Source organism: Mytilus galloprovincialis, chromosome 13, assembly GCF_965363235.1.
Source record: "Mytilus galloprovincialis chromosome 13, xbMytGall1.hap1.1, whole genome shotgun sequence".
Taxonomy (NCBI): domain Eukaryota; kingdom Metazoa; phylum Mollusca; class Bivalvia; order Mytilida; family Mytilidae; genus Mytilus; species Mytilus galloprovincialis.
Genome location: NC_134850.1, coordinates 24,807,010 through 24,831,221, shown reverse-complemented (window position 1 = coordinate 24,831,221; position 24,212 = coordinate 24,807,010). Strand labels below are relative to the sequence as shown.

The window sequence follows — 24,212 nt, the reverse complement described above, 5'->3', positions numbered from 1 at the left end:
ATCCTACTTTGTAAAGGATCACTTTGATTCAAACAAACAATTCTCTGAAAGGGATATTATCAAGATGCTTGATTTTTCGATTGACAACATATTTGTTACGTTTGGCGGACATGTTTTTCAACAAACTGTCGGCATTCCAATGGAAACTAAGTTTGCCCCTCTTCTTGCCGACTTGTTTCTTTATTATACTTTATTATAGTGAGGCCGACTTAATACAGGAACTTCCAATTAAGAAAGATAAGAAGTTAGCAATATCCTGTAACTTTACTTTCCGCTATATAAATAACGCATCTTTCCCATCGAACTAGAGATAACGGATACAACAGATACAGTTAAGTCGGCCTCATATCTTGACTTACATCTAGAAATTGACAATGAGGGTCGGTTGTAAACAAAACTTCACGACAACAGAGATGATTTCAGCTTTCTAATTGTGAACTTTCCATTTCTAAGTAGCAACATTCATGGAGCACCTGCAAACGGGATATATATCTCCCAATTAATACGATATTCCCGTGCTTCCGTTTCCCATCATGTATCTTGATAGATGGTTGCTGTTCACAAGGAAACTTTTAAATCCAAGAGTTCCAAATGATGAAGTTGAAATCATCCCTTCGTAAATTATACGGACGCCATCACGAGTTGGTTGACCGTTATGGAATAACGGTTTCACAAATGATATTGGATATATTCCTTACGTCGTAACTACAATCCCCTTCCGTTTCATGAATGTGACCTACCGAATTAGACTATTTACCGGATTTCTTCTAACATAAACAACACAACTGGTTCCACATGTGGAGCAGGATCTCTTTACCATTCCGAAGCACCTGAGATCACCCTAATTTTTTGTGGGATTCATGTTGCTTATTTTTTAATTGTCTATGATGTGTCATGTGTTCTATTATTTGTTTGTTTGTCTTCTGTCATTTTTATCCATGCGTTGTCAGTTTATTTTAGATTTATGACTGTCCCGTCCCTCATTTACATGTACAAAAGATGGAATTATAAAAGAATTCAACGGTTTTGAACATACACATACCCAAAAACAAATCAAGGGCAGACAACTGTGTATTCTTTCTCTAAAAAGAAATGTGTAATATATAATCATACTTACAATTATAACCCATGTTAAAACTAAGAAGATAGTAGTGTGATTTCCAAATGAGGGAATCCGCACGTTTACGCAATTTTGATGACAAGGTGGAATGAATAGCATCAAGAAAACATAACATAAGGAAAAAAAATGAAACATTTAAGAAACTTGCGCTCAAAGATAATAAAAAAATCAAAAACTAAAAAGATAAGAGTAATCATTAATCAGATATACAATTGAACATTTCGCTATATATAAATCCTTAAATTTTCCCTCGCCCTGCTCGTTTGAAGTTAAAATAATTCTACTCTAAATTCAATAGGCTATAAATAACACAGAAAACAGAAACATTTAGTTGCACGCAGTAACATATTTTTTCTCTTGCGATACAACATTTCATTTTACTTTATTGTACAGATTTTTTCGATTTAAACAGCATATAAATACATGTCATAAAGATAGCAGCAACTGTATACCAATGTGACTCATAAGTGACGCTCTGATCAAAATAGTTATAAAGCGTTACTGTGAGCACCTTCGATACTAATACATTTAAATGCCAAACTTTATATAGTACCTTTAACCACTCCCGTACAAACCGCCAAAAATGTTCTCGTGCTATATGCTTTATAACAACTAACTTTATAAATAGAACGTACTGTTGCAGAACTAGTTATACTAGTTACCATCTATTTGTAATTCGAGAAGACGTTACTAAGTTGTAAACTCTTGTCTGATCTATTTGTCATTTTGAACAATAGAATATGTGTAAACTATAATTACTAATAATAGCAAACGGGAAAACCCAATTTCAAACGAAATGCAATGTATTTCCTTTGAATAGATATGTATATATTGTTATCATCAAGGAAATAATAGTGTATGTATATCGATGGATGTTGATACATAAAAACCAGTAAGTTCAATAATATTATATATTGTGAATCATCTCATAAAATAGTTCTGAAATTTCGATAAACAAAACAAGTATTATGAATGTTAAAAAAGAAAATGGAAAAATTATTACTATGACATCATCTTTAAGACAAAAAAGTATATACTGAATATAAATTCACAACAAAATAGGGTTGGTCCTTTGTTTAAAAAGACTCAAAGTTAAAACAATTCATTTATGTATATGTATTTGCAATGTTCTCTTCAGTTGGAATTGAGAAATATCGGTAAGGTCAAAATGATACTTTATATATGTTTAAAATTGACAAAATAGAAACAAATCATCACAATGGTGTAATTGAACTCATTCAATCCCCTTTCATCTGCCTGAATTATCGTTTTGTTTGAGCATAAATTCATGTTATAAGAATGTATTTATATTAGGATTTGGATTTAATTTTCAATGCACATACATAACTAAAAGAATAAAAATAGCACTTCGGTAAATCAAGTCAACACAGAAATGCTGACTACTGGGCTGGTGATACCCTCGGTTAAAGAGGTGTCACGGTACTTTTCTATCCCAAATTCATGTATTTGGTTTTCATGTTATATTGGTTATTCTCATCGGATTTTGTTTAATGCTTAGTCCGTTGATGTGTGTGTTACATTTGAATGTTGTGTCGTTGTTTTCCTTTTATATTTAATGCGTTTCCCTCAGTTTCAGTTTGTTTTCCCGATTTTGTTTTTTGTCCATAGATTTACGATTTTTGAACAGCGGTATACTACTGCTGCCTTTATTTAAATAAATCTTCACCAGCAGTGGCATTGACCCAGTGGTTGCAAATAAACTCATCATAGATATCATGATTAAAATTTTATATTTACGCCAGACGTGCGTTTCGTCTACAAAAGACTCATCAGTGACGCTCGAATCTAAAAATGTTTAGAAGGCAAAATAGAGTAAGAAGTTGAAGAGCATTGAGGACCAAAAATTCCTAAAATATTTTCCAAATACAGCTAAGGTAATCTATTCCTGAGATAGAAAGCCTTAGTTTTTTTTAAAATCGACATTGTTCATACAAGAGGGACAAAAGACGCTAGAAGTCAGTCAAACTCGTAGATTTACAATAAAACGTCACGTTATTTTGCCTGTCTGAAGTAAAAATGTTGCAATTGAAAACTGTTATTGACATATCATAGTTACAAGACTGTACATACATATTTTATACTTATTATCACTTACTTTCCATCTCAAACGGAAGAGGTATCATTTGAACAATAGATTTAAATTTAATTTTACCAGGAAAAGTTACTCATTACTTATAATTTAAGATTTCTTTATTGATGTATTGGATATATCACCAAAAAATCACCACAACCTTGTATTTCTTTATTAATTCGTTAATGGCGTAATCAAGCTTTACCATATTGTGTTTTTTAGATTTTATCTTCATACCCTTGGGTGTTTTAACAATCTGTTGTCTTGTATAAGATGTATCTTTCTATTTTAACTCCAAAATGTCTTAACTTATATTAGTCTTGCAAAATAAGCAAAAAATCGTTTAGTCGGTACTTGAAAATCAGGGAATATGCGATATGAAAGAAAAAATATAAATACTAATCCGCCCGCCGTCCCGTAGTCCTTTTGAAATATGATTACATTTTCACGATTACATTTGTATCTGAAACTGTTCCATTAATGATTTAAATAGATAACGTTAACGTTTAACATTTTTTTTATCGTCCGATATACATAAACTCATCATGGATACCAGGATTAAAATTTAATATATACGCCATATGTATTATAAGTTGTCTGTTTGGATTTTTCTTTTTTAGCCATTGCGTTTTCAGTTTATTTTAAATCTATGAGTTTGAATGTCCCTGAGTTATCTTTCGCCCTTCTTTTACGAGTAAATATTTGCATCTTTTATCCCGAGTAATTTTGCAAATAAAATTTGTTTCCCCGTCAAAAGTAAAATAAAAAAAAGAATACTTTACTCCGAGGTAAATAAATTCAAAACGAAAAGTCCATAATCAAAAGCTCAAACACATCAAATGAAATGCACTCTAATGTACCATTTTACCGTTTTTTTAAATCAATAGTGACAAGTCTTGCTGCGATCAGACCAAACACACTTATGAAAAGAGAAACATGTATCGACAGCGTGAAAAAAACAGTCCATTCTCAATTATTCCCTAGCTCTCTTTACATATTGTTCAAAATAAAACCAACCAAGAACACTGCGCTCAGAAGAAAAATACTGGTATAGATACCGAGCGACTTTATCTATCCGTCTATCTATTTTGCATTTCAATAGAGTCTTGGGAATATTTTAGTTACAAAGATGTGCATGTATACAAATGATGGTTTAATTTCTTATATTATTGATTTTTAAACAGAAAAACATTTTTTCTTCTTATGACCATCTATAAGTTTTTCTATTGACTTTAATTACTTGAAATGCACATAATAAAAGCAGTTTCGTGTGTTAAAATAATGCAATACTAATGGTATTTTACTGGAACAAAAAAGTCAGTTTCTACTAAACTAACTAACATAATCCAGTACTGTATGTCGTTTTGCAACATAACGTAGCCTTATATTATATTTATTTATGCTCCCGTCAGCCTATATTATATTTATTTTTAATAGAGACCTTTTTTGAGGAAATCATCTAGTATGTCCTGTTCATCATCTGAAAATGAAAAAGGTAGCGATTTTACCGGAAACACGTCATCATTTTCAAATGACGAAATTGATTCGGATGGTTAGTATGAATATTGTTATATGATTGATCTTGAAACAGAAATGTTTTTTATAATTTCAAACAGCTTGTTTGTCACAGGACTGACGGGAACATAAACAAAAATTATTATTTCACTTGCAGCAGTTTAATAAAAAGTTATGTATTTAAAAGATAACTTGAAGAAAATCACGACAAAGTTTTGAATTTCATCGCATTTACAAATACCAAATAAGTTAGCAATAAGCACATCAGTACATATTATCGAATTTTTGATACATTTAAAGTATCATATAGTTATTGACTCGTAAAAGGGGAGATAAAGATACCGTAGTGCCATTTAAACTTATAGATCGAAAACAAACTGATAATGCCGTGACTAAAAGAGAAAAAGACAAAACAGGCAAATAAGAGTACATAAGACACAACATAAAAAATAAAGACTAAAGAACACGAACCCCTCAAAAAAGCTTGGGATAATTCTCAGATGCTCTTGAACGGTAAGTAGATCCTGTTTGACATGTGGCACCTGTCGTGTTGGTCATGTTTTTACATTTGTCGTGTGTAAAACCAATACCATTGATTCCCTTATTTAAAGGTTTTTTCTTCTAAATAGTGAAGGTTTGATGCTTTTAAATCTGACAGAGCTTCAATAAAGGCTGTGTATTTTATTTACTTCTTCATTTATTTTGGTAAAATTATTTTCCTTGACGTTGTGGTCACATCAATTTGAAACTGGGAACTCATGTTTAGTGTTAAAAATTGATTCATATGAGGCAGATTACATACATGACATAATCCCGTTCTAAATCCGCTTCTAATCCGATTTGTATCTTTCGCCAGTTAAAATTCGACTGAGTCTGTCACGACTGCGTCCCGATTCTACCGAATGTAATCCGACAGAGATCAGATAGTGACAAGACAGTGAACCGACTCTGACGGAAGTTATCCGTTCGAAAACTTTTGGCATACTCGGGATGATCAGGTACTGTCGGAACGTAATTCTATCACGGTCCGCTCTATCGTATTGCAAACAGCTTTGTCTGGTCTCAGTCGTATTGTATTCTGTAATTGTCGGGACTCTGACGTGGGTATCATTGACGAATTTAGAATTAATAACGGGACTGTTTCGGAACGGTTTCGGAAAAAACGGTTCGCAATCGACAAAATCTGGATGCAATCTGGACTCAATCGGCAGATCATTCCCGTTCCACAGGACACCGTACCGAATACACAAAACATTGTAAGGAATTCGATCCGATACAGCAGAATCTGTCACAAAAGAAGTACGATTGTAATCCGACTAGACAAAATCGGCTGAGTTTCCCCAAATGTTACGGGACGCAGCTAACTGTCGGGGTCCTTTGCCGAACTCTTCGGACCCTTCCCGACCAGTAGGAATCTGTTACGAACTAAAACGACTGCGTTCAGACAATAATAGGACATTCCAGATAATTGAGGATACTAATCCGACTTTTTCACTTTTCGTGTCTTATCGCTGTCTGATCTCAAACGGGAGCAATAATCGGCAATGTGTGAACCCCGCATTAAGTACTCATAACTGAACTTCTGAATTGACAATAAGGTTTGGTTTGAAAACCAATTTTACGATAACAGTGATTGTTTTACTTTCCAGTTTTGAACTTTCCATATCAACTTAGCATCTTTTTATCAGGACCTGCAAATAAAGTATTTATATTCATGTTCATAAGATATGTCAAACCAAAGCTATTAATAAAACACTCAGTTGGTGACTGTTACTTAAATACACCAGTTTCACATATGACGAATATCATGTTCCAATAATCGTAACCACAAAGCCATCACAATTTTTTTTTTATATGAATTATAGATTATCGTTGATCATCTCAACGAAATTGATTTTTTTCGGTTCAGCCGGTACGGCGAAAGCGAGCGTAGCAATAGAGTTGAGATGACCAATGATAATCTGTTTATCGCTAGTTTACGATGACGACGTTGCCAATTTCATGTCCATTTCATTAGTAACCCCAGATGTTTCCTTAGTTTCTAGCGATAATTTGCCATCTCAAACAAGCAGCATGATATGAAAAATTATCACAAAACAAAATCAAAGGAAAAATGCACAAAACAGCGATAATGATACTTATCGCCGATTTTGCATTAACATGTGAAACACAATGGAACATCTGATATTTTTCTTTGTTTTATAGGTTATATACGATATTATGATTTTGTTAACGTTTTAAGGACTTTTTTGTCTTTTCGATTCCGTGTTCGAACTGTCTTCGAGTAATGACTTTGTTTCTTGAAACCTTCCATCCTCTTCTTAGCATTGATTTATATGTTGACAATAAACATGACAAAAAATAAAACCCTTGTTCGATGAATGCGGATAATGAACAAATTATAAAGATAATTTGTCTATTAACTTTTTTTTTTAACAATTTTGTGAAGTTCACCTTAAACTGCACAGAGAATCAATGTGAGATTATTGACGACTCGAAAGAAAAAACAATACCACATTGGCACTTGTATGTAAATTTTGCACGTCGAAATTAAGAAAACGTACAAACAAAATAAAATAAAAATCTTTCAAAATATTATTGAAATGTTCCAACAACTTTTTTGTATGTCCTGTAATTAGACCGCTGGTTTTCACGTTTGAATGGTTTTACACTAGTAATTTTGGGGGATCCTTGATAGCTTGTTGTTCTATGTGAGCCAAGGCTCCGTGTTGAAGGCCGTACATTGACCTATAATGGTTTACTTTTTTTAAATTGTTATATGGATGGAGAGTTGTCTCATTGGCACTCACACCACATCTTCCTATATCTATGTAAGTACGTATATTGTCATTAAACTTTCCATTTCTTTAAATAACAAATGAAAAACGGAAGATTTATAATTTGAACATTAGTTTTTATCTTCCTTTTAACAGAACATTTACATTCAACTTTCAACATATACTAAATATACTTTTAACTATAATAGCTATTTCCAAGAAAGGGTGAGTAAAAAAATACAATGGTAATATTTGTCGCGTACATGTTCAAATAAAAACATTTCCTTGCGTTTGAAGTAGCACATAGTAAGGTTTTGTACATGTAAACAGATATTGAACTGAAAATAATCAGTGTGAACATTGTTACTTGTAACAAATATTAAATAGTATCAGTATTCTCTGTATATAAAATCATTTTAAATTCTTGATGAATTGCAAGTAATTCTTGAATGAATTTATTTCTGCTTGACCTATAACATTTGTATAAATTCACATTTGTTTTTCAAAATGCTCTAATCATTTAATTCCTTTTTTTATTGTTTTATCTCTTATAATATACCTGCTTAGCAACATGTAGATATTTTAACTTCATTTACTGTGACATGAATATTCAGCATTTCTGAGCTTTGATCTATTTTCTTAACCATCTGTTACTGAATTCATAAAAGTATCTATCTTAAAGTAAGAAAATATTTCATGCCGACACAACTGTTTCCTGCGCACTTTTAACATGTTTTTTCTTTTAAAACCATAAACAGACATGCATTAACATAACTGGTTTTTGCCATTCATTTTGATTTCATTATTCATTGTTTAAATGTTTAAGTGTTTCTATAATAACTAATTTCAAGTTTACCTTTTGACCTTAAATAACTTATTTTACACTCAATAATGAGAAATTGATGAAATTTCCGTTTATACTATGAAAACTGTAGTATTACATGTGGTATTTGAATAAATTGCGTTATTTAAAATTTTCAGAAAGCAAACACTATGATTATGGTTTTTTTTTTTAGGATACCCATTCTGATATCTCATAGATCATTTGACAGTGTAGGTTTCGGTAGCGACTTTGACGATGAATATACCTCTGATGGTTAGTATACAGATATTCTAATATTCTTTTACATAACTGAAAAAAATGTATTTTACAGCGAATCTATAACATGATACAGCAAAAGAGAAACGGTAAATAGTGGTTACAAAAATTGGAACACATTCGTTGTTATTTGTAAAACATACATAGAAAGGGAAAATTCACACATGGAAAAAATACCAGCCTTATAAATGTGTACACAATATGTGCGATTTGTATAGATAAGACTCTGTTTGTGTTTGATTATAAACTTATAGTTGGTGTGTTCCCTCGGTTTTGATTTGTAACTCAGCTTTGTTTTCTCTTATTCAAATTATGACTTTTGAACAGCGATATATATCTGTTGCATTTAATTATAAGACTTGGAAGGCTAAATAAAATAAATAAGCTCTAAAAAAACCATTTTGAATGGTTGTGTTAGATACAATGGAAGCGTATTAGGACCATCCTTTTTCTTTCTTTGGATAAATATTAAAGTTGATAATTCAAAGATTAAAGTCGACAATTCAAAAATGATAATAAAAAAGGATTACCCTTATACCCAATCTATACTTGGGGTAGAAAAACCTTATGTTTCGAAAATAATTCAAAACAATATATATAGTTAATAGTAAATATTAATGAAAGCTCGTGTCAATTAAAAAGTGTTGTGCTGTATGATTTCTGGGTTAGTGATACACTTGAGAACGAAATGATCAACAGCAGTCGGATCGACCAAGTGTTTGTACATGTATACACTTGACAGAAGTTTACTTTTATTGTAACTTAAGTTTATAAAGTTGGAGGAACATTTTTTTCATTTTGTTTTTGGTGTAGTTCAGTAGTTGTTAAGTCATGCTATACATTGCATTGTTTTAGACTTACAGAAAGACAAAGATGACACCAATCTTCCTGGTGTTGAACTGACTAAAGAGTGGGTCAAATTGGAACTTAAATTAAAGAACAAAACAGGACTAGTAGATCGTAAGGATATAACAGATATCGTTAAACCAATAAAAATGCAGTTTCTTCTGCTAAATCACTGTGATGAAATTAAAGAAGCAATTGATAAGCACTTTGACAAATGCAATCTTACATATTCTACCGAAGTAGTGGTTGTCGAAATGCTTTCAAATAAACACATTATATTTAGTGAGGTTACTGATATTCTAAGAAATAAAACCGAGGAAGTCGTAATACAAATTGCACCAAGGACAAGTAGAGCTAAGGAATCTTTAGTACGCAAGTTATCAACGCAAGTAGAAGATAACCTAGTACACTTTTTCTATGATCATGAAGGTAGAATCCATATTGTAGGGTTTCTCGAGATAGCCACAGATATTAAAAGAGCGGTTGATAATGTGAAATGCTTGTCGAGTAAACCTGTCCTTTTATGTTTGACATTTGATGCCTTTTTAATTGAACTTTTACAAATGGACGATGTGGTTATTGTTCTAAACAATTATTTACGACAAAAGAACGTGGAAACTGAATGGGGAATAGAAAATGGACAGTTATGCATAGCAAGTAGTACGACGATAGACCCAAATATTTTCCAATCTGCCATTTATGAGCAGTTTTCAATGGCTGGGTTTTCTACTGAGGCAATTGGTGGACATGAGCCTTTTACAACAACAACTCACTTCAGATCAACCGTCCAGAAAAATATCAACAAACGTCTTGTTCAGAAACAGTTCGAGCAATGCACTGTTGTAGCGTCCACGAAAGACATTGTAGCAAGACTTTTACACGAAGAACTGAAACATAACAGGTGTAACAAAGAAGATTGTGAGATATCACTTTTAGGTAAGTTCGTTATTAATTTCATTTGTATTGTAATCATGTCATGTAATGTAGTCATTGTTGTGTTATATTTAACATTGCCATAAAAGCGGGAGGTTTGGCAAGCCACAAAACCAGGTTCAACCCACCATTTTTTCTTAAAATGTCCTGTACCAAGTCAGGAAAATGGCAAATGTGATCTAATAGTTCTTTTCTGTGTGTGTTGCATTGCCGTTTGTTTTTGTTGCACTTTAGCATTTCTGTTGTTTCTGTTGTTTCGTTGTTTCCTTTTATATTTGATGTGTTTCCCTCCGTTTTAGTTTGTAACGCGGAATTGTTTTTTTTTCTCAATCGATTTATGACTTTCGAACAGCGGTATAATACTGTGGTCTTTATTCATTGCTATTTGAAAACGATTCAAAATATATTTGTTGTTTTTATTGGATTATGTTTTTCTTATATGCAATGAAATGTTATGTGCAATTTTGTCTATAGTATTGGACAAAATAAACCTTTACTCATGCCAAGTGTTTCTTTATTTAAAACAAAGATAAATTCTGCACAATTATTTGAAAAGCGCAAATTTAGCAAAGACTAATCATACTAATTGTGAAATCAATAGTGGTATTACACCTTTTAAGAGATGTGTAGGTCAGAATGACCGTTTGTATTTTCGTAATTTTTTCAGATCAAAATGAGTTTATTAATCTATTTTTATTTTAAGGGAATACGTGGAAAATTTATATTTCACTTGACTAGGTTTTTTTTTCTTTTCTTATATGTTGACAATTTCAAGTGTGTAAAACATGTAATATCCATAATAAAACAAAATGTTTGAAAATGTCTACAAATGCATGTGATGTTTGCAAGGACAATGCAATTTTAAAATAAAAATGGTTAAAAGTCTCAATTGTAATTTTTAATCTGGGATCAAGATAGTTAAATGATTTGATTATTTTTATTTCAAGGTGCTTGCAATTTTGTCATAGGAAGCATACAACCGACTATCCACATTCAAGTTGTGAAGGTCCTCCATTTTCACCCGCAAATATAGAATGTCTTACCACTGTTGCCTTTATTAACAGACCATGTGAGACCCTCGTGTATAGTTAAGGTCGTTAAACATCCACGTTCGTGTTGTTTATTCTTAAGTTTTCTATGTTGTGACATATGTACTATTGTTTGTTTGTCGTTTTCATTTTTAGCCATGGCGTTGTCAGTTAATTTCGATTTATGAGTTTGACTGTCCCTCTGGTATCTTTCGTCCCTCCTTCCCTTTTCACGAGTGTAGGCTACCGAATTAAGCTAGTTATTAGGTTTTTAATAACATGAGCAACACAACTGAAGCCACCTGTTAAGCAGGATCTGCTTACACTTCCGGAGCATCTGAGATCTCCAGCGGTTTTGATGGAGTTTGTGTTGCTTTGTCTGGTGTTTTCTATGTTGTGTACTATAATTTGTCTGATTATCTTTTTTTTTTTTAACATGTCGTTGTCAGTGTGTTTTCGATCTATGAGTTTGAATGTCCCTCTGGTATCCTTTCTTCAAGTAGTAACTGTAATCTGTAATCTTTAACTAAATTGTTAAACAAAAAACTTTTTTTTGTATTTTTATTGAAACTACTTTATCGTTTATTATAAAATTCCTTACAGATGGATTGGAAAAATCAACTAAAAAATGGTCCTGTTACATAAAAAACGAGAATACACTGTACCGAAATATCTTGCAGCATTTACGTCATCTAGAAGAACAGTTTAAATGTACATTATCATTAGAAATCCAGCATCCGTCTATACAATATATAGCTCAGTGTGTACATTGGGATAAAGGAATTCACGTTGTTTTGGTGTGCGGAACTGTTGCAACCCTTTTAACGGATTGTGTTGTTTGTGTATCAGATCTGATAGGTAAATATAATTCCAAACAGTGTATATTGTGAACTTATCGCCTTTCAGGGAAATACAAGAACAGCTCTTTATTTTGTGCGATTTGTTTAATTTGCTTTCGAATTCAGCTTTTTTGCTGGATAGGTTCGGAGATATCTGATTTTTTCGGACTCTATAGTACCGGGCTATTGTGTAAACATAGGTCTTTTAAAACACTGGCCAAAGAGTCATACACGTTAGATCCTAAGATATGTGTTCATACATGTCACACTTCTACGACACGGTATTTTGAACATATAGATATGGTCTAAAATATATCGTACTGATTGTAGTAAACTCAAAAATGTATATCTATATGACTTTTTTTTATATAAATTGTAAAATATTTCATTGTTTTTTTTCCTTCAATATTGATAATAAACAGTAGAATAACTAGTACAACATAAGCCAATATCAAACACGAATGCTAGTAAAACTGCTCGTCTTGAGTTCCTATCAACAAATAAACATGAAAAGAAAAGAGACAGGTAGATTATGTGACAGACAGTTTTGGTTCTGTTGTGTTGTTTTTATGTGCTGGCCTAGGTTGTTTTACGTGTTATTTGTTATTCTGTGGTTAGCATGTCGAAATGTACTATTGAATTGTTTATCTGTGTATTTCTCTGTCCTCAACGTTCTTGCATTTATTTGTTCTGTATTCATGTCTTGTAATGTTGTAATTTTAGTAATATATTAATATTGCCATAAAACCAGGTTAAACCCACATTTGTTTTTCATAAAATGTCCTGTACCAATTCAGGAAAACGGCAGATGTTATATTATAGTATAGTGTGTTGCATTGTCATTTGTTTGTTTTTGCAATTCAGTGTTTCTGATTGATGTGTCGTTGTTTTCCTCTTATAGTTGATGTTGATGTGTTTCCCTCTTTTTTGTTTATTAGCCCGAATTTGTTTTCTCTCCATAGATTAATGACTTTTGAACAGCGGTATACTACTGTTGCCTTTATTTTACAATCCGATATTTGCTTAATCATTTTTTGTTCTATCTAAAGAATAATGAAAAAGAAATGTAAATGAGTTATTGCATTTTCTTATTTTTATAGACCATGAATATCCTAAGAAGCTGTTTTGGAGTTTACCCTACCTAGGTGTGCCAGATCAAGAAAAAGTTATACCTCATTTACAGGAAATATTTACCAAAGTAGAGGAAGAAAAGCTGAGCAGCCTAGCAATACCATTGAAAATGTGTGATAGTCTACCTGAAGTTACGTTATTACAACACTTTAATGCAGCATTTTCTAAGTCAAAACTGAAGCATTTAAAAGTTATTTATTTGTGCTATGAGGACATTAAGATGACCGAAAGATTAACTATGATGTTGAAAAGCGGACCAAGTTCACTAAACTTTTACGATTTTAGTAAAGTACCTACCTATAGAGATGAACCTCTAAATGACGAGGGTAAGGTTGAATATATGTAGTACTGAAATACATTTGCCCTAATTTAATAAATATCCTATTTCACAATGACTTTGTATTTACATGTTACTGCTTATAAAATGTCTTAATATATTTTTTAAATAAATTTTCAAGGACGAAACGGTGTTAAATTTAAATGCAAAAGTTATATCCTTAGATTATAAATTGTATTGACTTAGACATGTGATAAGCTTGATCATTTATGTAAATACATCGTAGAAATATTTTTCTACTCATGATCCGTTACTTTCCAACCGAATACTGGGTGGATCTTAATTGCTCGAACAAATAAACAGATCTTGCTCCTTTTTTATATAATACTTGATTGTTCTGTTTTTGTCATTAAATATTTTGAATATTTCAATTCATTCTGATTGGTGAAGTATTGACAAAAAAATTGATCTTCATTCCTTTTGACAAATTTCAAGTTTCCTTTTGTTCAAAATATCTAAGTTTTTGACCTATACATTTCAATTTAGTCTTGATTATTTGCCAGCTTCCTTATACAATCGTGTGAAATTTTTCGTAACGTATATGTTTGTTAATATTCCTGTTTCCTGTGTATGGAGATTGTATGATAAAAATCTATTTTGTTTTGTATCAAAATACTGATTGGTTTTTTTTCTCATGAGAAATAGTCAGCTTGCAATGCGTAATTCATTGTAAACATTTACTATGTCATATTTCAAATAAAGATATGTTGCATTTAAATCGAACGTCGCGCACCGTAAATTTTTGAAGCTAGTTTTGTCAACAAAAAAAACATTTGTTTTGTACAAATGTTACACATACTAGTCGTGTAAACTAAAAACGTTAAAAAAAATAAATCACATGTAAAGTGTAATTTCCTTATGATAATTGAAATACTATTATTTCAAATACCTTGCGTACTAAAAAATTAACAGGAAATGTCTATGCTCACTTTTGTGTAGGAACTAGACATCGAAAATTGTGCTCTATAAGTTTCATAACAGAGAAATCAGTTTAAATTGTGGATATGGAATAAGAGAAAATTGAAAATATTGAGTCAGTATATTTTCAATGTGGGTTAAATTGTTTGCTTCTTCCCATTTTCTTTCTTTTAAACCAACATGGCCACCACACACACATTCTTTCTGCTTCATTGAGTACGTTTCACTTTCGAAGGATGTGACTATAACATAATCTACACAAAGATGTGTTTATTTCGATGTGACTTCATAAGGAATGATCGCCTGATTTCGTGATTTTTTGCTGAGAAATGCATAGGAAAGCGTAACAATTTGACGTCATAATCGTAATTTGACCTATGGAGAACTGATTTAAAACAATATCATGTTGATTAAAGAAAAATTATCAACAGGTCAGGAAAAGGATAAATCGTTACGAATAAGAAAAAATGTATTGATAGATGATTTGATAATGACGATGTTTTTTTATTCATTTGAAACACATCAGCACTAATCTGTCATCAGTAAATCCATAGTACACTTTTCTTTTCAGAAAATCCATCAGATATAACTTTCAAATGGACAGTTGGAAACATTATTGACGAAAAGGTAAGGAAATTTGTTTCGACGGCTTTTATTTTATGAACAATATTTTTTCCAATTGAAAAATTGTCGGCAGGTCAAATAAACAATCAATTAAAAAAAAGATATAGTAACTGATTTTGACAGCTGACCGAGTTATTGATGCAAACTTAGATAAGTTTTTGTCAAAAAGTGTATACTTGCCTCCTATAGATTGTTCTTTATCTAATATTATAATGAATCAAGCTGTATTGTTTTCTTCATGTTGTTGATTCTGAGCCTTCTACAGTTACCGTACGTTTCAAGTTTTGTTAATTGTCGAAATAAAAGAGGGACGAAAGATACCAAAGGGACAGTCAAACTCATAAATCTTAAACAAACTGACAACGCGATGGCTAAAAATGAAAAAAACAAACAAACAACAGCACACATGATACAACATAGAAAACTAAACAACACGAACCCCACCAAAAAACTTGGGGTGATCTCAGGTGCTCTGGAAGGGTAACATATCCTACTCCACATGTGACACCCGTCGTGTTGCTTATGTTAATCTAGAGTTGCTTACTTTCACTTCATTGTGTCTCTGGTGAATGTATGACTTTCCAAATAAATTATAGCGTAACTGTTTATCTCGTTAGTGAGGGCTCAGTGGTTCATATTTTAATGAAAACAGAAAGTTTTCTTTTTAATTACCGTTCTAGACTGATATTATAGTAAACAGTACAAACAGAGAACTGCAGCTTCAAAAAGGAGCTGTATCAATGTTAATATTGGAAAAAGTTGGAAAATGTCTCTCTGAGGATTGTCACGATAAATATCCAAATGGGATTGACTATGGAAGCTTAGCAATAACATCGGGAGGAAAATTCTGGAAATCTATCTATCATTTTGCTCTACCATTATGGACAGCCAATGCTGAATTTTCAACGAAGGTAAGTAAAACTATGCAAAACAATATCATACTTGTTTTCCTGCGATTTTCATGCATTTCGAGATGATTATATATTTACATTTCCGGCGTTTCAATTTTCAATGTTTATTTGGCCTTATACACTCTTTTTTATTTAACATATACAAATTTCATTAACAAACAACAAACATCATATATGCGTATGGTTATACATACCTAAAATAATAGAAATCAAGTAAATTGAAAAAGAACTTTTTTGTGAAAGTTGATATACTTGAAGGTTATTATGTTCAAGATATTTCAATGCACAATCACACATTTCTACGCAAACAAGGATGGCATATCTCGTCAATATCTTAAGGTTTGAACAAATTTTACATCTCAATCGACGAATAATAATACATTCATCGTTTATACATGTGACTTGTAATATAGTTTCAGATGGGTGTATGTTTCAGAAAATGGAGGCAATAAAATCCATCACTGAAAAAGCATTAAAAAGCATGGCAAATTTTAAAAAAAAAACAATGATTATTCCGCAAAGACAATTCCACAATGAACTTCATGGAAAGCTTAATATTCATTGCAACGTAGGTTAAATACTGTTTTTATAAAGATTGGTATAATATGCATATACACCTCTTTTATCATGTTTATATATAATCGATGGACACGTGTACGTTACAGTAATACTTAAGTTTATCAACATTATGCGGATACTTACCTTCTGCAAATCATGTTTTACTCAAAATAGTAACGTACATGTAAAGATTATTCTTATAACATGATAACCATAAAACATATTTCTCATTTAAGATTTTAGAACAAGCGGTGTACAATTGCCTTATACAAGCAGAAAAAGACAAATGCAAGAGTATAGCATTCCCAGTTTTGGGAACTGGAAAGCTGAAATACCCTTGGGGTGACGTAGCTCGGACAATGCGGAATGCTTTTGGCAAATTTATGTATTTTTATAGGCATATTAATTTGAAAGAAATGAGGGTGGTATTGCATCCAGACGATAAAAAGTCAATTGAGGTATAACAATCATATTGATATTTGTACAAGCTTAAAATATAAATGTTAAACGTAAATACAGCGTCACTTGTCTAATCTGGCACATTTGGGGACGAGAAAAGAATGTCGGATTAAGCAGGGCGTCGGAATTCTCAGGAATTTTTTTTTGCAAGGATATGCATATTGTGGGACCATGAAAATGTGTCGGTTAAAGCAAGATGTTGGAATACTCAGGTGTCGGATTAGACAGGTCACAATGTATACTGATTAAGTATGAGCATCATTTTTCACAAATTGTGATGAACTTTAAGCTTATGCTATCGAATTAAAAAAAATCAGTGTACATAAACGGTTGTTTGATAGAAAAGTCCTTACAACATTCTAAGAAAATTTATATTATCAAAATTCTAATAACAGTATCTTTTTTTCCACATTGATAATTTTTTGAACATCTTAATGTATGTGTGATAATTAAAAGCAGCAACAGTAGCATACCACTACTCAAAATTCATCAATCGGTGTAGACATGCTAGAGAATACGAATCCGCGTTACTAACTAAAACCGAAGGTAACACATCAACTATAAGAGCAAAACAACGGAAAATCAGACACACTGAACTGCAATATATACAAACGCCAACATACATAGAAATGGACTTTTCGATATCTACTGCCATATTCCTGACTTGGTACAAAACATTTCAAGAACAAAAATGGCGAACAAAATGTTGTTTTATTAAATTCATATGCAATGTATGGGATGAATTTAAAGAAATTGATCACTGAAGATGGTAATCGACTTCCGTATCTAAAAACGTCAGAACAGTAATGGAAAGCTATATGTATTGTATTGGAATCCCTCCAAATCTTAATTGTATCACTACAAATCTACAATCAAGTGAACCAGTAAGTTATTTAAAAAAAATATTAAGTTAATATTGGGCAAACATACTTGACAAAAGGGTATTTTTTATTTATCTTTTTAAACGGCGTTTACACTTAGATATCAGGTAAGGGCTAACAAAAACAACATGTATGCTGAAGTGATGTCTAAATGGATTTTGTAATGTTTGACTGTAAGAAATTATTTGATCATTTTGTACATAGTGTTGCAGTACTGATGAAAACTACTTATTAATTTACTATAGGCATTTGAAACAGGGATTGTATCAGATTTAGAACTCTTCTCTGAGGGTATGTATATTTATGCATTGAACAAATGGTTATCAAATAATAATTTCTTTTCGAATGAACTAATCATGCTAATGTTTAGTTAGAAACTGCAAACTCAAAAGAAGTGTATGATACACAGTAAAGGATTAACCGAAAAACACACTGTACAAAAACATCTCGCTGAAAAGATGTTTATAATATCATTTGCTGAGCTTAGAATCGTCTTGTGTCTCTACACATTGTGTGAGAATGGCCAGTAGTATATCTACCAACAATACCAAGTACCTTATAGATATAAGAAGATGTGATATGAGTGCCAATGAGACAACAGTCCATCCAAGTCACAATTTGTAGAATTAAACTATTATAAGTCAAAGTACGGTCTTCAACACGAAGCCCTGGCTCATACCGAATAGTCTAAACCAATGGTCTAATCTATATAAAAACCAAGAAAAGAGAAACACTTATGAACAACATCAACCAACGCCAACTACTGAACATCAGATTCCTGACTTAGGACAGGTGCAACCAAATGCAGCTTAACGTGCTTAATAAACAACACAATGTAATAAAAAAAGAGTACTGACAGGAATCCCTAATTTCAGATCATCAAATTAACATTTAAGACACCAATGCATATATATATATATATATTAGTATTTATAACTCTTATTAAAACACAACATTTGAATATTTTAGAGTTTTTGCATCAGACAAAATCCATCTTAGAAGCGAGATGTAATGATACGAAAATCATAATTTTGCATTTACCAAGCACAAGGTTTCATCAAAGCGACGCTCTGATAACTATTTCAAATCAAGAACAAGGTATTTATTATTTTCATGCCTCATTTATTGGCATTATGTTTTCTGGTCTGTTCGTAGGTTTGTCTGTCCGTCTGTTCGTTCGTCCGTTTTCGTCCGTTCGTCTGTCCCGCTTCAAGGTTAAAGTTTTTGGTCCAAGTTAAAGTTTTTGGTCGAGGTAGTTTTTGATTAAGTTGAAATCCAATCAACTTGAAACTTAGTTCACATGTTCCCTATTATATGATCTTTTTAATTTAAATGCAAAATTAGAAACTTTATCCCATTTTCACGGTCCACTGAACAGACCAAATGATAGTTCGGATGGGGCATTCATCAACTTGGGACACATTCTTGTTCATCTTATGTCAGATGCCTGAATCTGTGATGATTTTGTTTTACAGTTTTGCTTGATAAAGAAAAAAAAACTTTTGAAAAATCTTCGGGTCTTATGAATTATAACCACTTTATTGATTGACATTATAAAAATATTTAATATTTTTCACTGTTGTATGCTTTTTTGCATCAATTAATTAAAGGAGATAATTTAAACTTCATTCGGTATTAGCTTGTGTTTTTTGTTGATGGGAGAAGATAACCAATGCGTCCATAAACTGCAATTAACTGCATAAACTGCCATATTAACCTCGGTACAATGAATTGCTTTTTGATTAATACTATACATATCTGATATGTGCGTTCATGTATACATATTGTAATGTCCAGTTATATGACAGATGAATATTTTCAAATTTTCAGCTAGTTCAGTGCTGAAGGATAGTAAGGACGGGATGATAAAAGATAAACGTGACTGTTCTTTCTGGTCCATTAAAGTGTTTTGTCCAAGCAACAACAATTATGAAAAGAACATGGCGAACGTCTTTCAATTTATTTTGGAGGAAAGACTGTCAACAATTACAATTTCTTTACTGGAAAACGATGGTAAAATCAATATGTATTAAGTATGCTTAGTCTATGAACTAATTAAAGTATGCAGTTAAGATGTCATTTCATAGAAATGTATGTGTCCATTCATTAAGTAAACAATTGGTGAGAATCGATTAAATTTCTTTATGTAAACCTTCTGTCTACAGGTCAGGTTAAGCAGGATTTGCTCACCCTTCCAGAGCACCTGAGATCATTCTCAGATTTTCGAGGGGTTCATGTTCCTAGTCTTTAGATTCTTGTGTACCATATGTACTATAATAAGTGCGTTTGCCTTTTTAATTTGTAGCCATGGAGTTGTCAGTTTATATCAGATCTATGAGTTTGACTGTCTCTCTGGTATCTTTCGCCCCTCTTTTTCGTTTTATTAAAGAGTTTTGGCACTTATTCACCTTTAGCATTAGCAATTCGTTTGTTTTGGTATTAGAATTAAAATACAAATTGCCCCATAATCTTTTCAACGCAATGTCATTGAACGTTTTCTAGGATTTTGATAGTTTTGGTATGAGCTGTTCAAGATTTATCAACCCCAGTAACCATAAAAATATGAAATTGATTGGTTTTCTATGTGATTATTGAATACTTCTTGAAACAATAAATACCAATTAAGGGGGTACCCAACACTTTGACTAAAATTAATTTGGCTCGTTTAATTTTTATAAAATTTTGAAAAAAATATCTACTTTGACCATTTGAACTATAAATAGAAAAATTTCAATGAGAAGCTCAATATTTCTTTAGCAATGCAACGTAATTAAAACGTTAAGCTGATCGCTCAGAGTAATCTCCCTGTAGTCTTAAGTACCACCTTAAAGTGAATTTTATTGTGAATCATTATATCAATCATAGTGAATCAGATTAAATATAGCTCAATGAGTTGTGTGTCCTGTTCTGATTGACATAGTTTTTAATTAAAATTCTGTCGGTTTATATTACTACAAAGTCATCAGTATATGCCTCTTTCTTTGTTAAATGACACGTTGATCGATACCATAGATTTGTAGTTTAACTCACTGTTGGCATGGGTTGAATTTTTTAGACATGTTTGATAATGTAAAATGTATTAATGGTCGTCTAATGCATTCATTTGTCTCATGATACTGGTTCAAAGCAGGGGACACTTTCTTATCGACTTGTATTATCTCGTTTCTTTTTAAGTTTATGCCAGTTTTAACATGTTACATCGGCGTGTATTTTTTAATTGATTTATGATTGTATATCAGTAAAATATTGCTGCTTCTAATTCATGGAAGATTTAAACAACTGTATTTCTGCCAGCTGTCCGTTCATCGTATCTATACTAAAAGAACGACAAAGCAGAGCGTACCGAAGGTTTGTATTAAGCTTAATGTGAGCCTGGTGCACTATAATGCGTTTTCACCTGCATAACTTGTCCATTTTGTCTTGATTGAAAACTTATCAAATTGACAATGGAAATGGAGAATGTGTCAAAGAGACAACAACCCGAATAAAAGTGAAAACAGATATGAGCAACCAATGGGTCTTCAATATTCTTTCCCAAGTATGACATTAACGTTGTTCCTTAAACGGCAACTGCAAATAGAATTGATACCAAATGGCTTAGGACAGAATGCTAAGTCGTTTCAGGTTTTTCAATTTATGATCAACATTCAAATACAACAGTGGTAGCATAGTGAATAGAAGCATACAGAACATATTGCTCCAACCGAGCATTTTACAACACAATTAGATGTAGTAATAGAATTAAATTGAATATGGAAATGGGGAATGTGTTTAAAGGATATCAACCCGACCAAATTTTAGAGCAAGTTTATTTTTTTCCGTGTCATAATTGACAAATAAGTACTAGTAGTTTTATTTACATAGAACGAATTTTGTTATCAAGTGGGCAAAGTAGTTAAATTGTTTAACTATCCTGTCAACACTGAGGTTTTAAGTTCGGATATCGCACGGGATATGTGCAGAACGCTCGACTCTTAGTAAAAAGTGGCGTTAATAACCGATCAATCAAATTATAATAATACTACCATCTATTACTATGACAAAAATTACTCCCACTATTATTTGTAGTTTGTGATATTTTGTACAAGTATGCTTCCTCTTAATAAGGTGTATTTTTGTAGATTCATTACCATTACGAAAGCAATCAAAGATTATTCGAGACCTGGTTCTGGAAAATGAAAATAATCGATATCTTCAATTAGTGAAGTTAATAGTTCTTGATAAACACAATTTTGCCTCGCTTTTATCAGAAACAGAACAGAGGAAACACAACAGAAAATCTACCTGGATGCCGCCGGTTAAAGATGCTTTAGGTATGTTTCGTTTAGTTCATATTTCTTGAAGTTTAGCCGCTGCATAAGTTAAATTACTAGTGACATGCGTTGGTGGTCTAAGATCAGTAGATACTAGTCATCTAATATATGTGAATTATTCGAAATACTAAGGATTTTCTTAACACAGACATAGCAATAACTTTTTGAAATTTTGGTGCCTCAATGCTTTTCAATTTTTTCAACTCCCTCAGGCAAAGTTGGCTTTAGATGGATTTGACTATTTATTTTAGGTATTTTGACATATAGCTCTTCAACGGTTTCGGTACTTGCACATCCTCAGATTTCAAATGTTTGGCTTTGATCGTTCCTGGAGAAAGTTAATCCAGAAAAGCGCTTCGGACGCATTAAATTATTAAACGTGTTGTTTTCAAAAAAAAAATTGTAGACGAAACGCGCGTCTGACGTAATAAATTATAAGCCTGAGACCTTTGATAGCTATATTAATATTGATTGGAACTTAATAGATATAGAAAGATGTGGTGTGAGTGCCAATGAGACAACTCTCCATCCAAATAACAATTTAAAAAAAGTAAACCATTATAGGTCAATGTACGGCCTTCAACACGGAGCCTGGGTTTTCTATGGATTTGCACGAAGGATGATGCAAGGATATATGAAAATAAGAATGAGTTGAATGAGACAGATCTCCAGGTTTAATTCGTCATTTTCTACATAGAAAATACATGTACCAAGTCAGGAATCTGACAGCTGTTATCACTTCGTTTAATGTGTTTTGGCCTTTGATTTTGCAATTTGCTTATAGACTGTCCACCTAGTATTTACCTCTGTATTTTGGTTATTTTTCTTTCCACTATAAAACAAATCACATATTATTGATTACTAAAAACAATTAGTAAAACCTTTGCGACAATATTGCAAAATCACGATTTTTTTCAAAACTGTTTAGATCCACCAATGCTCGGGATCCATCACCTTGAGAACAAAAACATAATAAGTAATAAATTAAATTATTGCATTGATCGGAATTCTGTTTATAATTTTTTCGTTTCGGAAACTAATGTATTCTGGGTACATTTTTCAAAAGCGTACACCAAAATGTTGTGATTGGTTTAACACGTTCTAAACAATGGAAATTGGACAAATGACGTAACGTTATTTTCATTTTGGTGTACGAACAATGAGATTACCCATAGTTCTTTAGATTCTGAACAGGCTAATTGGTAATTTAGTATAGCAGTACATGCTGATATAGTCAATACAATGTATTTACATTTAACTTTTTAACGTTTTAGTCATATTTATATGATAAATTTAGGTTGATGCTAAAACGATCAAATCTATATAAAAAAAATCGTCACCAAATACAAATAAAATATTGAAAAGGGAAACACAAAACATTGTAAGATATGAATATATATAAACAAACAATTGAAAATGCCTAACAATATGTTATAACGTCAGGTACATATTTCTAGAGCGAATGAGCATATGAAGACTGAAACTTTTGTGTTGCAGGCATTAAGGAATAATATATTTAATTTTATTCTTCATTTTAGGCTTATCAAAACCTAGATTTAAAGCTGTCACATACACGGAAACAAGTCAATTACCAAAATTGATCATTTCAGCACAGTTGGAAGATATTAATGTAGTTAGTGACTTAGAGGAAAAATTGAAAAAATCATTGAATAAAACAATTGTATAAAAAAATTACTAACGATCAATAAAACATTCAAATAGTCCAAATTGTTCACATTTTGTTTTACATGTGATTTTGGAATTTGAAGATGTGTTTGTCTATAATGTTTCTTATACCTGCACCGATGTCCAAACTATTTATTATCCAATG

At 31.9% G+C, this 24,212-nt stretch overlaps 1 protein-coding gene across 2 annotated transcripts; it reads left to right on the top strand.

Annotated features, from left to right (window-relative positions):
- Positions 1–1,966: 1,966 nt before the first annotated feature.
- LOC143056603 (uncharacterized) lies at positions 1,967–24,109 on the top strand. Of its 2 annotated transcripts, XM_076229714.1 has the most exons (15): positions 1,967–2,012; positions 4,650–4,764; positions 7,714–7,729; positions 8,521–8,600; positions 9,459–10,385; positions 12,014–12,268; positions 13,350–13,706; positions 15,207–15,262; positions 15,940–16,170; positions 16,965–17,186; positions 18,314–18,359; positions 19,038–19,166; positions 19,899–20,081; positions 22,190–22,381; positions 23,920–24,109. In XM_076229714.1, exons 2-15 carry the CDS (start codon positions 4,677–4,679, stop codon positions 24,066–24,068), a joined length of 2,931 nt encoding a protein of 976 aa, XP_076085829.1. In that variant the 5' UTR covers positions 1,967–2,012; positions 4,650–4,676; the 3' UTR covers positions 24,069–24,109. The 2 variants fall into 2 exon arrangements, with proteins under 2 accessions (XP_076085829.1, XP_076085830.1); XM_076229715.1 differs by lacking the exons at positions 1,967–2,012; positions 7,714–7,729 and having other exon boundaries at positions 4,661–4,764.
- The last annotated feature ends 103 nt before the right edge of the window (positions 24,110–24,212 follow it).

Coding starts and splice junctions, on each gene's coding strand:
- LOC143056603 (XM_076229714.1), top strand. CDS start 4,677: ATGTCCTGTTCATCATCTGAAAATGAAAAAGGTAGCGATTTTACCGGA. Junction 12,269..13,349: donor TTGTGTATCAGATCTGATAG/GTAAATATAATT, acceptor TTATTTTTATAG/ACCATGAATATCCTAAGAAG. Junction 19,167..19,898: donor TATTTCAAATCAAGAACAAG/GTATTTATTATT, acceptor TCAAATTTTCAG/CTAGTTCAGTGCTGAAGGAT.